At 43.5% G+C, this 20787-nt stretch overlaps 1 protein-coding gene across 1 annotated transcript; it reads right to left on the bottom strand.

The window, feature by feature from the left end:
• Nucleotides 1-225: 225 nt before the first annotated feature.
• Nucleotides 226-17845, bottom strand: ccdc187 (coiled-coil domain containing 187). The gene is given in 14 exon segments (XM_034591558.1): nt 226-584; nt 666-760; nt 970-1049; nt 1051-1065; nt 1235-1369; nt 1456-1527; nt 1619-1755; nt 2231-3586; nt 4751-4829; nt 9306-9396; nt 9653-9791; nt 10297-10359; nt 16502-16603; nt 17544-17845. Coding segments are annotated over 13 exon segments (2460 nt in total). The 5' UTR covers nt 16551-16603; nt 17544-17845; the 3' UTR covers nt 226-435.
• Between the last annotated feature and the right edge of the window lie 2942 nt (nt 17846-20787).

Below are 20787 nucleotides of genomic sequence, written 5' to 3'. Positions count from 1 at the left end.
CGACCTTGGTTATTTCCACAGTGTCTTTCTTGTGGAAAATGAATCATGTGCATTTTGCAGAAAACGCTGCTGCCCTTTAAACACATATAAACAAAGAGGACCTTTTGGATGCTGACAACACATTCGCAAATAAAAGGATACAAATATAAAAATGTTATACTGTTTAAATTAAACACTCAACAATGATGAATTCAAACAATACTTCAATAAGCCTCAGTTTTCCCTTTGATAATCTTAAAGGCATGGGTCCAAAGTGTTGTCACTATTCACTCAATCTAGGACTTTTCTTAAATGTCACTTCTTTGTTCCACTGGTCTAAAGTGCTAATGGGAGTGGCCAGTAAACTCTTTTAACCTCAAAGTAATGGGGTCGTGAGAACTGATATTTAGTGCTATGAGATATATTTTCAATCCATCACTCACACAGTGCCGGACATTATTGCTGCTTGCAGTTTTCCTTCTTCTCTTTTGGTTTCGAGTGCGTCGATTTTTCGGGCTGCCGCTTTGTGGGCGGGATGAACGCCGGCTCCACGAGGAAGGCGTTTAAGCCAGAATGCGGCACAGGAAGTGACTGACACGCTGGACCTGTCACGGAGGAAAAGGATGTGAGTATCCAGCTGCTGATTGAATATTATCATGTCAAGTGACTCTGATCCTGATAAGTACCAGTTTGTTCCACTTGATGGCGCTCTGTGTCTTGCCTCCGGGCCTGGAAGGTCGGGTCCAGCTCCTCTGCGATGTTTCTGATGTGCTGGGCTGGTCTGTGGACGCAGCAGTAACACGTCAGCACACAGTATCGGGTTTATATAAACCAGAGCAGGGACTGGGCTGATTGTTTGGTCTGTGAGTGCAGATTCGACACTGCACTTCCCTGGGGCTTTAACAACACACATGCCAAATCTGATAAAATTAACGATTCTGGAGATACGCACACCACACGTAGACTGTATATTTATGAAGGAACAATTACAGTAAAGTGGAGCTGGGACTGGGCGGCTGGTTCTCCGGGCAGCAGTCCTCCGTGGGGGAAGGAAGTCCCTCTGAGTCCAGGTCTCTCTCGCTGGACCTGAGATATAGAGCACAAAGGAGTCTTGACTCATTTCATCGGCTTCTTTTGAAAATGAAAACACAACTTCTGACAGAGATTACAGCAGCAAGGGCACAAACGTCAAATATCGTAAAGTAAAGTGGATCTTTCAAAAGACGTACATGACAATAGGATGTCAAACATTTACCTGTCTCTCTCTTGCAGTTCGTCTATCATGGTGACTGATCATCGCTCTGTGCTCACGCCACGACGCCGGTCCTTCGAGCTCGCGCGATCGACGCTTTGACTTGATTTCCTGCTTCTGCATAAAACGTGCGATTTCCTACAACACAGCAAGGTGTCATTCCACAGGTGCATGTTAAACACGAGATACATGGATGCAGAAGACATGTCGGATCACAATCGTACCTCGTCCTGCGCCACTTGCGCTACTCTGAAGTCTCCCTGTGGGTACGGACTACGTGGAGGGGGTTGGGAGTTCTGTGAGAACAAGACGATTAATGTCAGAAAAACAGATTGAAACATCTATCCTTCCTCTTTTGCTCGTAAATCACAGTGAGTCATGACAAACCCTTGGATCACTTACCCTCCTCATCGGCTTGTCCTCTTCTTCCTGCAGCTTGCGGGCGAGTTCTTCATCTCGCAGGACCTGCTGCAATTCCCCAAGGTTCAGGCTTGTCTCACTCAGGTCTGGTTGCAGTGACACACCTGAGGGCAGGTTTCACCAACATCAGAAATAAAATATGCAAATCCAAAACCACAGAGCGATGACAAAGAGCGTCGAAATAACTTAAAACAGATCAGTGGTGAATCATCCCAGTAAAGTGAAGCAGAGGCTGAATCACACAAAGACAGACATTTGAATCACACTGATAAGAGGACGTAGCGTGTAAAGGCATGTTTCTCAACTGGAAAGAGATTCCTTAGAATTTATCCTCTCACTACATCAAGACTGATGATGAAGATGAAGGTGAAGATGAAAGCACACACTGAAGATTATCTCAGGGCGAGAGGAAAATCATAGATATGCACAAGGCAAACGTCCCACTTCAGGAAGAGACCCCAAATCACCACTAGAGCCACATTTTGTCCAGATTAGACGATGATTGAGGGGAAACGAGAGGAACACAGAAAGGAAGCTTCCCTTCTGCAGATCCGAGTCGGCTGCTGTTGCGGGTGTTACCTGCTGCCTCGTGCCTTGACCTATCCATGGTGGAGGCCCCGGTGCTGCTGAGGCTTAGGCTACGCTGTGGGGCTCGTCGAGGGGGCCACTCCGCCCTCCCTTCCACCTCCCGCACCTCCTCCGAGCTTAACCTTCGTTCTGTGGTCTTGTGCCAAGGCCGGCGTTCACTCGTTGTCCTCTTGACCCTGGAATCATTTGCATTCCTCCCCCTCTCGTCGTCATTAGTGTTTCTGTGCTCGCTCCACCTTCTACTGCCTCGACTTTCCCCGCTCGCAAGATTGGACTCTCTGCTGCTAATCTCATGAACCTCTCCATAACGCTCCCCATTATCACAGTGCCCGTCTGGGTCTTCTCTGTGATCTCTCCCACTGTTCTCTCGGTGTGACGATAGCCTCCTCTTCCTGATATCTCCATGGAAACTGTGCCTGGTGGTGGCCGCTCTCTGGAAGACTCTCTGATGTGGTTGGGAGCTGCAGCAGGAGACCTCGCTCCCATGAAGCACCTGGCTGTCTCGGCTTTGAGGCCCTATTTGCAGTGGTGCCCCGTTGGCACCAACCGTCACAGGCACACCCCTCTCCCTGAGGACCTGGCCAAGCATCTCCCAGACTTGTCCGCTGTCATCCGGCTGCCTGTTAGAGTTTCTGGTGTCGTCCTGAAAGTGGACACGTTTGTCTGGGTTGTCCCTTTGGCTCCAGGTCCTCGCTAAGTCTCTGTTGCTGTGTCTACTCCTGTCAGGTAACCTGACGGATTCACTGCGGCTGCATCGCTTTTCTCTAACCTCGACTGACCCGGAGTCTCTCTCCTGATCCTTGCTCCTGTGCCATCCCTCATACTCCTCTCTGTGGCTCCTTTCCTGCTGCCGGTTCCCATGTCTCTTCTTCTCTCTGTCATAACATTCATTGTCATAATAATCCTCATCCCCTTCCCCTCTCTCCTCGTTCCAGCCTCTGAACTCATCTGTGAAGCTGCTGCGCGAGTTAAGACTTCTGTAGTTTCTCTCTTGTGGATAACGCGAAGCGGCCCGGCGTTGAGGAGGGGCTGTGTTTAGTCTTCTATTCGGTCTCTGGGACCAGACAGAGAGCTGTGCAGAGAAAACTGTGTCTGTGTCCTCTGAGTCCTCACTCAACTCTTCCCTGATCGGCCTAATGGAATCTGTGCATCCTTGATTTGACCCTGAAGTTGTGCTTTCCCGAGCTACTGGTCCCCTGGGGGGGACAGCCCCAGTCCCAGTTAGGTCTGAATGGTTGTGAGAGGTAGAATACTGCCACCTTGTGGTGGTAGATGAGCACTGCTCCCCTCGTTGGCTGCTGAGTGTGTGCTGGTGTGAGGCCGGCGGAGCAGAGTCACCGGCGCTGTCTTTAGTAAAGCCAAAACATGCAAACACAAAAGCAGGGAGGGTGGGTGAGGATGTCAGGGGGGGGCCGTTAGACAAGTGCAGTTAATGACGAGGTAACATTTAGCATTAAAAACAGTGTATAATATATATAAATGTTTAAAAACACAACTGAGGCCTTCCAATAAATGGATAGAATAACAGCTACATTGTCATGATTAATGGAAAATTTGTTATATGCATGCAACACATCATGGAGATGACAATATCGTGCTATAGCTACTTAGGGGATGTTTTTGTTCATGCTGTTATAATATCTGTGAATATTATATCTGCAAATACAACAGTAGTAAAAAGTAGCAGTAGATTAAAGCTTTGTTAGGGAGAAGGTGAGCCAGTAAAAACAAATAATCCACTCATACAACACACATTTTGATTCAGATACAGATACTCTGTGTCTCTGATACTGCTGAAAATACCAGGTCGGGCAAAGACGAGTATGTTAATCTATGTATTGATCCAACACCAGGTCTTTAAAGTATATTAGTTTCACCCAGATAAAACTGCATTTTTCTCTTTTTATGGAAATAACTTCTTCGCTGCTCCAAATCAGTAGTTGCGCTGCGCTGCCACTGTTTTTAGACCAACGAAGAGGAAGTGATTTCCAGATGTGCAGCCAGAGCTGTAAAATGTCAGTTAGGCTGGAAAGTCCCACAAGCAAAACAAACACGTGCACCATGTGCAGCACTTCAGTTTCCAGCAATGTAAAATGATTAATTGTTGTGTTTTCTTACATTCATTTATTCGTGTTTCTTTGTTTTCAGCTAGGACGACCAAACTAGATAATAAATTCATTATCTGTATGTATTTGTTTTTCAAAGGGTTTAAACCTGAGCCAGGCCAAACAGCAGCGACAGCAATCATCACTTCAACGCAAAGTTAGTAGCAAACAGCTGTTTAAATATGTGATACAAGTTTTATTAACTAAACTGGTATGAGATTGGTAATCGGTATTGGCCAATATGCAAAATCCAGGTATCAGAAAAATGGAATCGGAACATCTGTAATTTTGATATGAAAAAAACAATATATACAAATATTGAAAATAACTGTTTATCATGTTGGGTTGCCACATTAACACGAAGGCAATAAAACACTCATGGGAATGTGGACACTTGAATCAGTACCTTCACTGTGGCCCTCCTGCCCTCTGCTCCTCGCCCTGATCCTCTTCTCCTCCTCTTCCTGCATTCGCTTAGCTATTTCCTGTGGAGACATGGAAGAGCTGATTGCTTCTTTAGGGAGTAAATCACAATGAGTGACCACATAGGAAATCATGTTGAACTGAGATCACAGCGAGATGGAGCTGTTCTGTCAAAGAGGCAAATAAACAGAGATGTATGACCGATCATTCAAGAGCATGAGGAAAATTGCCAACTACATTTAAATTAAACTGTAAATTTACAGCCACACAATCCTGAAATTCATCATGATATCATGTTGACGTTTTTACAAAAGTCTGTTCACAGTGAAGAGCTCACATTTAGCAGTTTCCAACCAGCAGATGGCAGCATGACACATTGAGTGAAACCGAAAGCCACTGAACAGGAGCCAGTGACTCATTAAAGTCAAACAGTCTTTAGGAAACTTCTAAACATTTTAACCACCATGGTTTCGCTTTTCTGTTCCCTTCATTCCACGTGGTAAAGAAGAGAGAGACGCTCTTATAGACGCTGCTCTGATTCATTTCTTCTGCCTCTTCTGATTTGATTGGAATAACAACACAAGTGTTCCAGCCTGGACTCAGGGCCAGAAACATGCCAACAGAGGCAGGTCACCAGGACTGTTTCTCCTGAGGTAACACCTTGTCACTGAGGAATGCCTGCTCCCACCAGAGCTGTGATATGCTCCCTGTTCCCTGAGGGAGAGCCCCCCCACCCACGTCTCTGTGCCACTTTTCTAAGAAAGGCCAGGACTAATAATGTTCTCTACAAATCAGCAAATTCTCCCGGTGCATCACGTGAAATCTCTCTCTGAACACGGCATTTGCAACATAAATCAACACTAAAAGCTAACGCAGCTCCTTTCGCTTCGCAATCAGGGCATGTACGTCGGCCACTTTGCCGGCATCAGCGGATAATTAGCAGCTTGCCATGGCAGGTTAGGTGCGGAGTGCCACGGGGATCTGGCATTTAAAACTGCACAGCCTCACGCCTTCTGTTCCGTAATTAAAGACACGATCTGCAGGGAGGCAAATATTTAATCAACACCTCTGATCAGCCAGTCATTAAGAAGGTAAGTTAATGGGAGCGTTAATAGTTCATCATTTGCTCCTAACATCAACACTCGTAAAAAAGGAATGATGAGAACCACACAGGAAGAGATATATTCACCAACCGTGCGATGCATTAAGTGGCACGACTCTTAACGCAGCAGGTTAAATGAGGCTTCATCTTTAAACTCAGTGTAGACGCCTCGTGTCGGTTTCAAACCCAAACCACTTTAATGGTGATGAATGAACCCCACAGCCTCTCGGACCTCACGTCCTCCAAACAAGGAGCTTTTATGAGCCCGTCCATGGCAGCCTGCTCGACAGAGGAAACTGCAGGGTGAAGGAAAATATTATGCTGGAGCAGCCTTGTGACGCACTGGGCCAGCTGGGGAGTTACAAAGCTCAGCTCTTCATTTCGACTGGTGGGCAGTCAGAGGGTGTTTTTTTTTTTTTTTTTGTGAAGCAACTGAAGTGAGGGAAATGCACATGTGAGCTGTAAAAAATGTACAGGGACTTAAAAATAAAGTTTTGGAGGGGTTGGGCTTCTGTGTGAACACCAGGGGAGAAGAGATTGATGGGAACCATCTGGTTTCCCTGTTGTGTTTGCGTTGCAAGAGGAATCGGTTTTGTACACATTAACACAAATTTTAAAGAAACCGCAATATAGGATTAGTTATATATGGAAAACATACACGTCATTATATCACTTTGAGCAATATGCTATAATCATCATGCTAACATTCACACACTGATAACATGCTGGTGTTGGGCAGGTATAAAGTGTTTACCATGTCCCCTATGTTAGTTTAGTATTCATCAATTCATCTGCATTAGTTCGTCACTGTCGGGAGGGATTTCCTGTTTTCAGTGTCTTTCATGTACAGAAGCAAATGAATGTTGATGGCTGTGATCTTTTTGTTGGCAGGTGATCCGTCACGGGGACAGAACCTGTTGTGGGTCATAAAGAGGCAGCGATATTAAAATAAGGCCGTTTCACAGCCAGTTAGAAAGTCCCTGTAGGAGCTTTAAATCAAACTCATTTATCAAGTCTCCTGATTAAACACTGCACTTAAAGTTTAACGCCACACGTCTCCTGCTGAAAGTGCGTCGTTAAGGTTTTACACGTGTTGATTATGCACATCCGGCTCCACACGAGTGCGTTCCGTGTGAGGTCGTCCATGCGGCTGATGGTCCACGACGACAAACCGCCACAGAAACCGCTTCAGCCATCACCCGGTGTGGGAAGCAGACAGGTTGTGTCTCTGTTTAACAGCTGACTTTGCTCATACAGTTACATCGGAGGCTCAGAGCAGCAACACGCCGTTCACCACGGACTCTGTTCTTCATCGGGGAGAGCGAAGTGAAGCATATGATCCCCCCCCACTTGCTGGTAATAGGCTGATAATTAAAATATGCACAATTATGTCCTGAGTGCATTTGTATCATTGTGTCATTAATCTACCTTCGCACGCAGCCATTTTCAGCTTGGCGCACCATGTAACAAACTTTCTACAGACGTCAGATAATCCATTACACACATTCCTGTTGCATGAATCAACACAGTAATGAGTCTAAAACTAGGTTTTTGGGATTAAACCAATTTGGTTGCCACGGAAATAGTAACTGGAAAGCAAAAATACATCAATGCCACTTGCTTCTTCTGGTATTGGGAGGAACTGATCGACTAAAACTGTCAATGACGTGACAGTAAACTAACATGGGTGTGTATCAGATACTTAAAAGTCACTTTGGTGTCATCCCTGTTTGTATTTCATGACAGCATTCTGCTAAACTTGGATTTGTTCACGCAGTGTCCTGCTCTGCTCCGGTTACTGACGGCAACGCGACACCCACGGGGGAGGATTTGTTCCCCTTCCAGGAGCAAATCCCTCAAAATATTTCTCCTTACAAACTTTTGTCTGAGTCGTCTTATTACTTGGGACAACAGAGTTAGAGCTGTAAATTTAGAAATGATAAAATGAGCGACTGGTAGGAGAAAGCTGATTTTCAAAACTTATATTTTCCAGCATGTTCTCTACATCCCTGGAGCATAGAACCAAAAACAGGTTTGAAATAAAAGCTACTTACTTCTTTCTCTGTCTTTATTACCTCCGCTAAATGTCTTGATTGTTTATTAGTTAGTTTGCAGGATTACACAAAAACTACTCAACCGACTTCCATGAAACTTTGTGAGATAGAGCATTTTTCAATATTAACCTCTCAGAGAATAATTCCTGGATCTTGTTGGACATGTTTAGGGGACTGATATTTATGAGTGTGTGCAATCTGGTGCAGATCCACATAAAAAACTTTAGATCGAGTGAATTTAAATGTGGTTTCATGAGGGGGACTGTTTGGCCTTTGCAGAGTTTATTGATCGTATCATACGACGTCTTGCTTGATGGCTCACTATGAATTTCCTCTCGTAGTCTAAAAATATGCCTGGATAATGTTCTGTGTGTTAAATGTGGCTACGCTCGGAGCCAATACAAGATAGTATGCGGAGGTATGGGGGGGTGTTAGCTGACAAGCCTCTTTTCTATCTAGACAAATATTTGGATTGTTGGGCAAAGGAAAAGATCATGCAATAAATGTCGGTTTTGAAGTATTCAGGTACGGGCTGATCAGCAACGTGTGTAGGAAGACGTGTGTCCAAAGAGGAGGATACTTCATCAAATATCTTCACGCATCATTGAAACCTCATTTTTGTGAGTCTGCTTTCAGTTTGCCAAGTGTGAGCTAACAGGACCATGTGTGTACTGAGAGACACACAGAGCTTCAAGCACACACTGATGGCTGCAGATTTCAAAATTTAAAAAAAGATTTATAGGAGTTAGTGCAGATCCAGATGCCCTGTCAGAGACTTCAGGGTCCGTCTGAGCATTTTAAATTAACAACTCCTGCAACACATATGTCTGACACATGTATTCAGTGAAGGATGGCTGTGAATCCGAGTTCCTCTGTCAATGTAAATGGGCTTGTATGAATAATTATCAGTCTTATCATAATTCTGATTTCAGACGACAGGGTCTGGGAGTTTTTCAGGAGTTTTCCTTTCACATTTGAAGAAGCAGCAGGAGATTCTCCAGTCAGATAACAGGGAAATCTGTGGAGCGCTCAGACGAGGGCTGGTGCAACATGCAGGAGGGAGGACGGAACATGTAAATTCTGCTGCAGGGATCAAGTGATTTTGTTTACACCACATCCACACTGGTGTTGACCCTTATCGCCAAAAGCTCTAGAATCTCATTGTCTTTCCAAGTTGACATATTCGTCTGCGTTTTTTACTTATATTGCATCTTTCTTTTCTAGTTTTGCATCCACAACCTCCCAGACAACCTCCTGCTGTGTTCTCACATGGGCTGATTCGGACGTTATCAGGAGTTATTACTAAGGGGTGACACAGCCCCTCTGGATGATTTCTATAGTATCTGTGTATGTCTGAAAGCAGCTATAGTGTCCGGACTCACCTCATCATCCTGTTCTCTCCTGTGGGCCTCCTCAGCACAGCGCTGGAGCTCCTCCTGAATGACACGGGCGTACTCCAAGTCCTGCTCCTCTCTACGGGACAGGTAGGGTCGGAAGGAAGAGCCTTGTTATTGTTCCTAATTACTGATTCAACTCCTAATACATGATGACACGAATGCTTATAGCAGAACTGAAGCATTTATTCATTGCAATTAAAAACATCAAGACTCTGTAAACTCTCCAAAGGACACTAAAGCCCAATAGATATGTGTCATCAGTGGTGTATGAGTAGTGCAGCAGCTTTATGAGTGGTGTGACAGTGTAAGGAGTTACAGGAGGAGTGACCCACAGTTGTCTGGAGGCCTGTCTGAGGTCGGCGCTCTGCTGGGCTCGCTGATCGTCCTCCTCGTCCTGCAGCCTCTTGGCCACGCGGATGTCATTCTGCACGAGCTGGTTCTTCTGGATGTTGGTGCTGTAGTACTGCTCGACTAATGGGGGGGCAAAGGAAAAAAAGCAAAGGTTACGCAAATATAAAATGTGTGGCAATCAAGGAGTGATCAGGATTATAGGAATGAATAATTATTATATTACTTTTAAATCTATTGATATTCTTTATTATTATTAATGCTGTGTTGTTTATTTTAAACATTGTTTGTGGAATGTCGGACCAGAGAACTTTTAAAGTATCCAAAAAGCAGAGAGGGATCCCTCACATGCGGCTAATTCTGAGGTTTCTATGTTTTTATGGTTTCTATAGTTTTTCCTTACTCTTGAGACTGTGAATATGGGCTGTACAAATAACATTTGATTGATTGATTGATAGATATTGTAAATCTGCTATTTGTATAGATGCTGAGGTATAAATCTGACTCTTGCACTGGATAACTAAAGATGAAGCCCCACAACACAGAAGGTGGAGACTCAGTGATACAGACTGTAGAGCAGCTCACGTTTACTCCACAGAGACACATGGCAGCTTTACATTGTACTTACTCTCCTGCTCCTGCAGGTTGTGTGCCATCGCTCCATCCTCCAGAACGGCAAAACACTGGCACACTGAAACCACAGGACACAGAAGCAGCAGCTCAGTAACTAAGTCAAAAACGAGTGGAAGGAGGATACAAGCGTTTAATAAAGTGAGCAGAACAGAAAATGAACGGCTCTTTAAAGCTCCGTATAGAACCAGAGCTGCTTCTTTAGATGGTCTGAAAACAGAAACGCTTTGTAGAGCAGCACTGTCTAAAAGGAAACAGTAAGAGGAGTCCTGTGTGTGTGTTGATGACTGTTTATACAACACAGACAAAGACAGGGAGCTTTAAAACAAACCAGCTGCAGCTCTGGTATGAATCCACTATATACTGGCATCAAAATATTTCTCAAAGCTCATCACCTCTAACCAGCACAAACTGGTTTCTTATTCAAAACCACTGATTTGTCGACCCAGTTCCTTCTGGTGCCCCAATTAATTCAAATGCAGATTTACTCACAGTTATTTATCCTCTGGGTGTGTTTCACGTTATTTTAAGATGACTAATGTCCAAAACACAATATTTATCATTCTGACCACATCAACTATAAACTGATTTCCAAGCTTCCACTTTTTAAATTTAATTTCAGTCAGGTTTCTGACAGCAACTAAGTAAGAGTTGTCAATGATATCCTGATGAAGACGGATGCTGTTGCTGTTGTTGTCTTTGTTTTTGTCTTTAACAAAATGCACCAGCGTTCCAGAGCAACACACAAGTGGCCACAATTATAACAATCTTCCCAAAGTCGCTGAATTCAGTAGCTGCAACAAGTCGACTTGATTCTAACAAAAACAATCATTTGATTTAAGACAGGGTGTATAAGTATAATTATATATACACGTCGGTATGTAAATAAAAGCCTTGTTGAAAAGCTATTTGAAGGATGACGCAGGTATTTCACCCTTGTGCTCACTCTCACTACCAAATGAACAGGCAAAGTTTAGGAACCACCGCCTGCAAACATTTACACTGGGAAGTGCAGTTGGCACAAATGTATGCAGAGTAAATCCAGAGGCTTTGACAGAGATCTCTCCGTACACCAGATCTGTCTGCTTCTCCATATCCAGCCATTCTGTCGTTCCTCTCCCATGATCCCACAGTCTCGCCAGCTGCTGCATATGGTCATAAAACATATCGGTTTCATGTCATTAACCCTCTCTGAGCCTTGTCCTCGTTCGTCAGAAAGCTGACAAAGACAGCGACTTAAACATAAACACAAGGAAGCGATTATGGAATCATCCAAAGAAAGAATTCCCCAAAAGTGTGAAGTCAAACAAAGAGATTCAGTATGAAACTCCGGGGCAGAAGGTGGTGAACACACAGTTTATATTAGTCTCTACGGTGGATTTGATAGCTGCAGCGTTTGTGGACTGTTTCTCTCATCACTAAACAAGCCGAGTGTTTACAGTCGTCTTTGAGGAGCCACTGCAGCCTCAGTGCGCTGCGGCCGACGTGTGTGTGTTTTACAGGATGTCAAACAAACTGAAAAGTTAGTGGAGAGAAAACAAACAAAGACGGACAGCAGCACCACGGCCCAGCTGTTGTTCTCCACTTCCCTGATTCCCGCACTGAGAACAGACAAAACCACTTCTCTCTCTCACACATTCTCCATCAGGGAGCCCAGGGACGGCTGTCTTCGCCCACAGTGTTGCTGTCAAACACCGAGAGAAGGAGAGAAGACGGCGTTCGAGACGAGATTTAACTCGGTGCAGCGGGAAAAGCCTCCATGTCTGAGCCCAATTAAAAACACCTGTCCGACTAATCCCCGCTCTGAGCCGGCCGCAGCAGACTGAGTCACATCTGTGGACACGAGCGCCATGTTGACGTTCACGTGCTAAATGCTCGGGATACTCGAGTTTCCAGTTTTACGAGCTGACACACATAAATGACAAATGTTATTTATAATAGCCCGTTAAAGTTCTTACACTAGCTGGAGAAAACTCGGACGCATTTCACACTGCTGGGACACCTTAAGCTACTTCAAATGCTTTAGACACAAATAAAGGTTAATCCTATATATTACTGAGAATCAATTACATCCAACACTACTGTTCTTCTCAAAATGTACCAAGGATATAAAAAGGAAGGAGTAAAAGTAAAAACACCATCATGAGCTTAGTAAAGACAGAATTAAAGGCTGAGCTATTGTAATAGATCGTACAGATGTACCTAATAAAGCGGCCACTTTTATTTGACATTAAGTTATTGAAACTGCATATAAACGATAGAGCCCGACAGATTCATCGGTCAATTTAAGCCTTTCTCAGTCATATCAGTATCTGTGTTTATGTTTGCTGACATGTGCCGATTTGAGAACTTGTGCTTATTTTCTTAGTTCAAGTTCTATACATTTGGTTGTTTTTGAGATTTGTAATAAAGTTTATGGTTAAACTGCAAAATATCAAGTCTCAATTATATATCTTTGGGTTTGGTAAATCCAATCCAAACACAGTAAATCCCAAATTGGACTTGTGAGGTGAAGCCGTAAAAGCAGATATGATCCACTGTCTGAACACAGTGCACGAACACCTGCTGTCACTGCGAAGCTATGATATTCGTTCTGTTTGTTTTGTTCAGATTTTACAACAAGCCCACAGACAAAGAATCCTTGAGATCAGGAGACGAGCAAAGACGCTGGAAGTTCACTTACTAGCGGGAGGAGCACTGGGAGGTGCACTGGGAGGAGCACTGGGAGGTGCACTGGGAGGTGCACTGGGAGGTGCACTGGGAGGTGTCATGGACGCTGAGGAGGAGTGGGAAGCCTCGAGCTTCATTATCAGAGGGAAAGCACTGACCTCAGAGTCGACAGAACAGTTGTGACTATATGAAAACACGCAAAACACGTTTGCTTCTGTGATAAGTCATAAACAAATTGAGCGTTTCCTGATCCCTATCTTGTCTCTTTTTTCACCTCCTCTGTTTCATCGCTGGTGAACCTGACATGAACCACGAGAGCCGGCTCTAAACAATGCAACGTTAAATTTACAGAATCGATTCTGAGTTGATGTAACCAGTCAAACTGAGGATGTCTCGTCTTTGTCCTGGTCTGTAAACACGTCTGAGAACAACGTGACATAACTCTGTCTCTCAGACTCACTTCTCCAAATCGAGAAAAAAAAAAAGCTTCCTGCTGAGAATAAGTCAGCGGGTTTGTTTCAGTTTACTGGGTCCAACGGTCAAAGTTCAAGGAAATCACCTCGAGGCCAAACAAAAGGTTCCATTTACACCAGAAATGACCCCATAAGTCCCCACTCCAGAGTCAACCCGGACCAAGACAGACATGCATTTACAACTTACACCTGTCGTGGAGCTTAAGAGACTATCCGCTAAATGGATCTCCAACCTGCCCGCATGCGTCCAGTCTGTCAACGAGGAGGGATTAAGTCAAATCGTTCTGTTTTAAGCCTAAAGGACGAATTCACGGCTCAAAACACGAAACTACTCTGAAGTCCGTTTGAGAGGAGAAGTGGTGAAAAATGGAGGCAAATGACAGGTCTCCTCTGTTTGAAGGAGAGAGAGTGTGTGAGAGTGTGTGTGTGTGTGTCTGTGGGTGTGTCTGCATTGTGGGTTAACTCGTTTTTCCAAACTCCTCTAAACTATGGTCACGTTACATTTCTTGGGGAGGGACAAGGAATCTGTGCTATTCTGACTGCTGAACAGGTTTTAAAGAGGGCGTGAGTCCAGACTGGGTGTTGTTTCATAATCGTACAGAAACTCGGACTTTAAGCTGCTTAATAAGGGCACCGAAAAAGATCCCGTGTCTCTTTCCTAAGAGGATAGTGAATCAAAGATCCAGGAATTGGATGTGGCATTTGAACAGGTAAAGCTAAAGTGCACTGGGGGGGTGGGGGGGGGTGGGGGGGTAAGACTTTCTATGAAAGAGTGAAAAAGCAACAAGAACAAGTAGATCAAATCTCAGACTATTAGCAGCCACCCACTCCCAGTATGTAAAGCACAGTGTTTTCCAGCAGAGCGTGCGGACCGGCTCTGGAAAGACGGGGATATTACAAAGCAGGAAACCGTGACCTGAGTGACCTCGGAGACTAAACTGCAAAAACAAAGTGGATTTAAATGCCTCTGCTCCCTCGTTGTTGTTGGTTGAAATCTAAATGTGACTATTCCTCTGATTTCAGGTGATGTAACTTTGAAAAAACTCCCACCAACATCATACAACTGACTTCCAATCAGCTAAAATAAAAATTACGCAGCGTGAGGGAGCAGCCGATCAAACGGCGACAGAGATGTTTCTTCTTCTTCACATCCACTCGGAGAGCAGCGGTGGCAAGTGCCTCCCAAACAAAGAAACTGGCGAAAGGAGAAAATGACAACGGGTCTATTTTCAGCCAAAAATCCCCACCGACCGCCCACGCGCTCTTTCTCCCTCTCTCCACCTCCTCCTCTCTGCTTGCTGCTTTTTTGTTTTGCACAATATTTCAACCGTAAAGTTTCTGTCCATCCTCCTGCTCCCTGTGCCGCATTGGAAACTAGGTGGACTGGGCCGGGCCGCTCGTGAACTGGACTGTGTTGCCAAGGAGAACAAAGAGAGGTGAGGGGCAATGGGACTCTGGGTCAGTTGGTGAGAGTGAGATTGGGAACGAGGGAAGGGAGGGGAGGGGGGGCGGGGGAATTCCTCTGGGAGCTGCATTCCCTCGGAACATCAGGCTATATCAGGAGCAACCAGAGGAGGGACAAAACAGGAACTGATAAGAGGGGGCAGTGAAAACAAAGAAAGTCGACTTGGCCCGGGGGACGCTGGGATGAGGAGGAAAGTGGAGGAGGAGGAGGAGGAGGAGAACCCGAGGAGCTGCAGCTCTTAGGGAAATGGAATCATAAACACAGACAACTGCCCATTATGTAAACAACCCCAGACCCTCGATGAGAGGCACGACGAAGACACACTTTGACAAATATGACACATGAAAGTACAACAACGAGTGAAAAAATGACCAGACATCTGATTTACATACAGCGATTATCTCAATGAGGCACTTTTCCAGCTGGTGTCACCATCTTTGTTTGTGCACAGCGTCCTGCTCAATAAAGCATGGAAATGCAAAGCTGCACACTGCAACCCTTTGTGTGTGGAAACAAGAGTGGAGTGCTGAATTATCTCCCCTGATAAAAGACACGGAGACCTATTTCCATCCCGTTCATTAGCGGGTTCATGCTGAAGACTGAGTCAACGGTCCGCAGCTGACACATTCCTACCTGCGAGTGTTTTCATGTGGCAAATTAAACAGATTTAAAGCTGTAGTTTAACAACAATAAGACAATACTTTAGTTGCATATGTGGTTCTTTTACCACCAGCAGGGTTTTGCAGCTGGTTTTTGGTCCTCTCGCTAAAAAAAGATCTCTAGCACGTATTTACATCGCAAGTCAGACTGTTTCTAACTTGACTTATGTTGCGCTGCAAGTTTCCATCCTGAGTTGTTGCACTTTGTTCTCCCAGACATCACGGATCATAAACATCCGTCTCCTGCCTTTCTCTTATCTGCACCTTGTACACCAGACCTGTCTATGATGAGAAACATCACCGTGCAGCTGAAAGAGCTGGAGCCTGACCGATACGGATTTATTTGGGGGCCGATGCCAGTATAAGGAGTAAAAAATTCCCGATACTGACACTTTAGAAATAACTACAAATAAAAATAAAATACAAATAGAACCAAATATATAGATTTTTTTTAGATACACATCTTTTCCAAAGGTTTTCATATCGGCCAATATAAGCGCTGCTACCGATCCGTCTGTGAAAGTCTCATATCGGCCGATTTCATTGGCAAAGCGATTCTATCAGTCGAGCTCCTGACTGAACCTGAGTCTGCTGCATTTAGTCAAAACACGAGCCGCTTCTTATCAGAGCTGAACACTGAAGAATAGAAGTCAAGCACAAACACACAAGGTCAAAAGTAGAACGGCCATCTGGTGCCAATGTCAGTTATTCATAACACAAATGACATCTCTGTCTTTGGTATCGTCTGTGCTCAAACACTGAATCCCCACCGGCTCCATGTCTGTGGTTCAGTGGCTGAACATGACCTCTGACCTTCCTGTGCAGAGACTAAAAAGCCCCCAGAACAGAGCATGAACGGTGGGACACACATTTCACACAAACTGTGGGATGCATGGTTAAACTCTCCAGATTCAGGAGCTGGCCCCACGCTCTTACCTTCTTGGACACGTGGGAGGTTGGACTGGTCGATCTCCAGCTCTGCCATCGCTGTCCCGGTGCTGTCACTGCCTCATGGTGAAGCTGAGACACAAGAGCCTGACAGCAGAGAGGAAGTTAGGGAAGTTAACATGAAGCAAAATGAAGAAGGACCAAAACCACCGAGCTACACAAAGAGACATTAAGTGAGAAGAGCAGGGAGACAAAACAATAACAAGTCGTCACACTTGTCTTACTGTCACTAATCTTGATGATTTGCTCATGGGAGAAACCTACGGAATCCCATCATGTTATGTGTCTCGGATCCTAATTAAAGGAGATATGAGCTAAGGAAGTTTGAACTTTTATGTAACTTTGATTAGTCATATCTCCTTAAATATGGCTCACAGAGAAATGGTTCTCATATCGTGTTTAACATAAGGTTGAACTGCCAAAAAAACTACATTTTAAGTGAGCCCATAACTCTCTCCTCCTCCCCTCTCACCCCAGACGTCCACCCACACTGAGTCTGCTTCTGCCAGAGGTCGCTAAGTGTTTGTTGGGTTCCTCTGTAATTTTGTAAAGTCTCTACCTCATTACGCAAAGTGCAGAGAGAGAATGTCGGGATTTGGCACAATACAGATAAAACTGCAGAAAGTTTGGTCTGTGGTTTCAGAGTCATTACTGAGATATCGATCATATTTCATACGAATAAAGTTTATTATCATGATTATTTCGTATTATTATTATCAATCTCTTATCAATTTTGTCTTTATAACATCTTGGGACACATCATGCGGCTGTAATACTGATCATTTAGTGTCTTTGAGTTAGTTAAATAGTTATTGACACTAATAAATAAAACCTTTGGGTCCAAACACTATAAAACTTGTTCATATGCTAAACAAACATTATTAGAAAAACAAAACATAAAGGTTAATAAGTTCGATTCCTACATCAAAGAGACAGAAAGTCTCTAGTTGCAGAACCAGTGACAGCAACAACCACAAGCTGCATTAACACACAAACTATAAATACATTACAACACTTAGAACCTACCTGTTTCAGCTGCCCACGCACTGCACTGTGGTGTTATATGCACCCACTCACACTCACACACACACACACACACACAGACACACAACAGACTATTCAACAGGCGTCCGTCTCACTTTCCCTCTTCCTCCTTCTTCCTCCTCCTATTCCTCCTCCTCCTCCTCTTCCTCTCTATCTCTGAGTCGGATCCTCCTGTAACAAACGTCTCGGACTCTTCCTCTCGTCTGAACTTTGGGTTCGAGTCGCTGCAGAGAAACACAAAGATCTGCAGGCGGACGGAAGCCGGGACGGACAAAGTTCATCCGTCTGTCGCTGCCGCCTCCCGGCTCCTGTTCCGCAGCTGCTGCCTTCACGGTCCCCCGGGAATCTCACAACCGTCCCGCTGGACTCTGATCGTAGAAACACACACTGAACACAGTTTATACAGTTTATACAGTTTCCATTTGCTCCCTTGGAAAGAAGATAGTAATATATAATCATAATCATAATCATAACAATCATAATAAACTGTATATATTTAAATTTCTTTCTTTTTTTTCTTTAATATATTATGTTTAATTTTGAGTTTGTATAATTGTACTCCACTTATCATCAATTGGTTATTTTCTTTATGTCACATTTCCTTTGTTGGGATGATTAAAGTTGGTATATTTATCTATATGTTTGTGAACAAATAAAGTATTTTAAAAGATTGCAATATGTGTTAAGTAATTTTTCTTGAACCGTCATTGAATGAATCACAGGGTCCAAGATCCTCAGGTAAAAAAGATGAACAGATAAATACACACATAGATAAATACAATATAATAAAATAATAATTTGACCTGTCTCCTCAACAGGTGATATCCACCCACAGGCTGTAAATAAAAAGCACACTTGTGATTTAAACTCTGATATTGTAAGCTACAGGTTTAAACATCCACTACGTGTGTTCATTGAGTGGGAATTTGTCCAACAGTTACTGAAGGCAGCATCTTACCAGTCAGACGTTCCAGTTGCTCAGATGATGATGAATTTTCCAAACTAACACAGTTAATTTATAATCTGTATATTATTAATAAGAACTGAATAAATCAAGAGGGGAGAGATTATTAAAACAGTTTGAATGTGAGAACTGATGAAACTCAGATGAGAAGAAAAGGTTCACAAATAATATGAAAGTGACATTTCTCTCAGAAATGTCAGTGATGATGTCAGTGACTGTCTGTTGTTGTTGAGCTGCAGATGTTGATGATTTGTTCTCTGTCAGTCGGAAGACGAGATAAAGATGAAGGAGGAACAATGACAATTTGTTACAGGATCATTTTGCACTTTTTAAACGTAATGTTGCCCCCTGCTGGCTGGAAATGACGAGTGACTGATTACAGTTGTTGGGTTTAATGTGTAACTTTGGGTTTTATGGCTGTCACGAGGTTTAGAGAAAATACAAGTCAGATATTTTAAGTGATAAACTCTGAAATCAGAGCAAATAAGTTAGTGTGATAGAATCATGACTGGTGTGTATTGCATATCAGGCTGATCCACATAGAAACTGTTGATTTCATAAATGGAAAAGTCACATTGCTATTGCACATATAATGTAAGATGGAAATTATTGTCCCATTATAATATAGTTGTATATAGTGATGAGGATAGAAAATCATTAAAGATCAGTGCGGCTTCAATATTTGCAGAAAGTCAAATATCATCCGAACTTTTGACTTTTGTGCAAAGTTCCCTTTTTGTTTTCCCTGTGTTTTTCTGCTGAAGGAACAGAACCAGCAAAATGGAGTTTTTTACTTAAGTGTTGTCGCTTTGGAAGATTTAATGAATCTGCTTAAACCTAATTAATTTGCTTATAATTAATTGATTAAACCTGTTTAATTAATGTTTTTGAAAGTTTGCACTTACTTAAGTACATTTAACAGAATAAATGATCTATTCTAGTTTCATCTGACGGCTGCAGTTTTGTTTTCATGTAAAAACAAATTCTTGTGAAACACTTACAGAACACAATGTATTCTATGTTTTAAACCTCCCACCTGCTGAGATCCAGTCAGACCAAGCAACACTTCGGTCTGAGACAATGGTGCTTATATGTTAAAGCTGCAGGAATCTAAACAGGACTATTTCTCACATTTACTTTTAATGTTGTTATTTAAATGTTGTTACTGCTTGTTCACATTTAAGACTTTAGAAGCAGAACTTCATTATAATCAAAGTTTTTCCAGTGATATATTGCTCCAAAACATCAGGTGAAGATTTACATTGAGGGAAATGTATTAATTTGTATTTATTACCTCAAGGAAAGGATTTAAAAATATGTTTAAATATTTTTAGGAATGATGAATGGGCCCACTTGTCCTCGTGTTGCCCCCCCCCCGTCCTCGTGGACCTTCTTGGTGATGAGTCCTTGACATCGAGGTGGCAGACGACTGCACAAAGGCCGTTTTTATCTATTTTATGAAACTGTGCAGATTTAAACATTTAAATAACCCAAAACAGAAACACAACTAAAGTTCTAACGTCAAACTTTCTGCATGACAACCCAAAGAAATCGACAGAAGACGCAACAAGACCTTTAACTCATCTCCTTCTACCTCAGGCCACAGAGGAATCAATCATCTCTCCCGGAGCAGCGTGAGGCTTAAACACGGAAGAGACAACATTTATTTTAGAGGCTGAATAACCTGGGATCTGCAGCGGGTCCTTGCCTATTAATAAAGACCATGAATCTTAATGGCTTTTCATGATATACGGCATCAGCTAATGGAGAGTCTGGCCTTCTGACCGTAAAATTAAATGTCACCGTCGTTACATCGGAGATCATTAACATACAAGACACCGAAACCCTGACGTCACGCGTGTCATAAATATACAAATTACATACAGGGGTGCAAAGTGGGGCTTTGTGAGTATCCGTCTCCACCTGTCACCCTTTCTCCCGGCAGACAGGAGAGTTTTACTGCACGACAACAAGGAAGTGAAAGCACAAATATAACATCTCCCCAGAACAAGGCCTCTGAATAATGTGCATGAATCAACCTGACTCAGTGACCCGTTGGAAAATCCTCCGCTGCCTCAAAATGTCAGACGCCTTACGGACCACGAGGCCTTGAACGGTTTAGCATTTCCGCGGCACCACTGCGCGAGTAATTACGTGGTTTTATGAGTTCTCCCTGCTTTGTATGCAGCTCCCATCCAGGAGATTTTTCTTTGAGTCGAGTCGATTCAAATGGCCCCAGAGTTTAATGAACTGGTGGCGCAAAAAA

Source organism: Hippoglossus hippoglossus, chromosome 7, assembly GCF_009819705.1.
Source record: "Hippoglossus hippoglossus isolate fHipHip1 chromosome 7, fHipHip1.pri, whole genome shotgun sequence".
Classification (NCBI taxonomy): Eukaryota; Metazoa; Chordata; class Actinopteri; order Pleuronectiformes; family Pleuronectidae; genus Hippoglossus; species Hippoglossus hippoglossus.
This window is presented reverse-complemented; position numbering and strand designations above follow the sequence as displayed.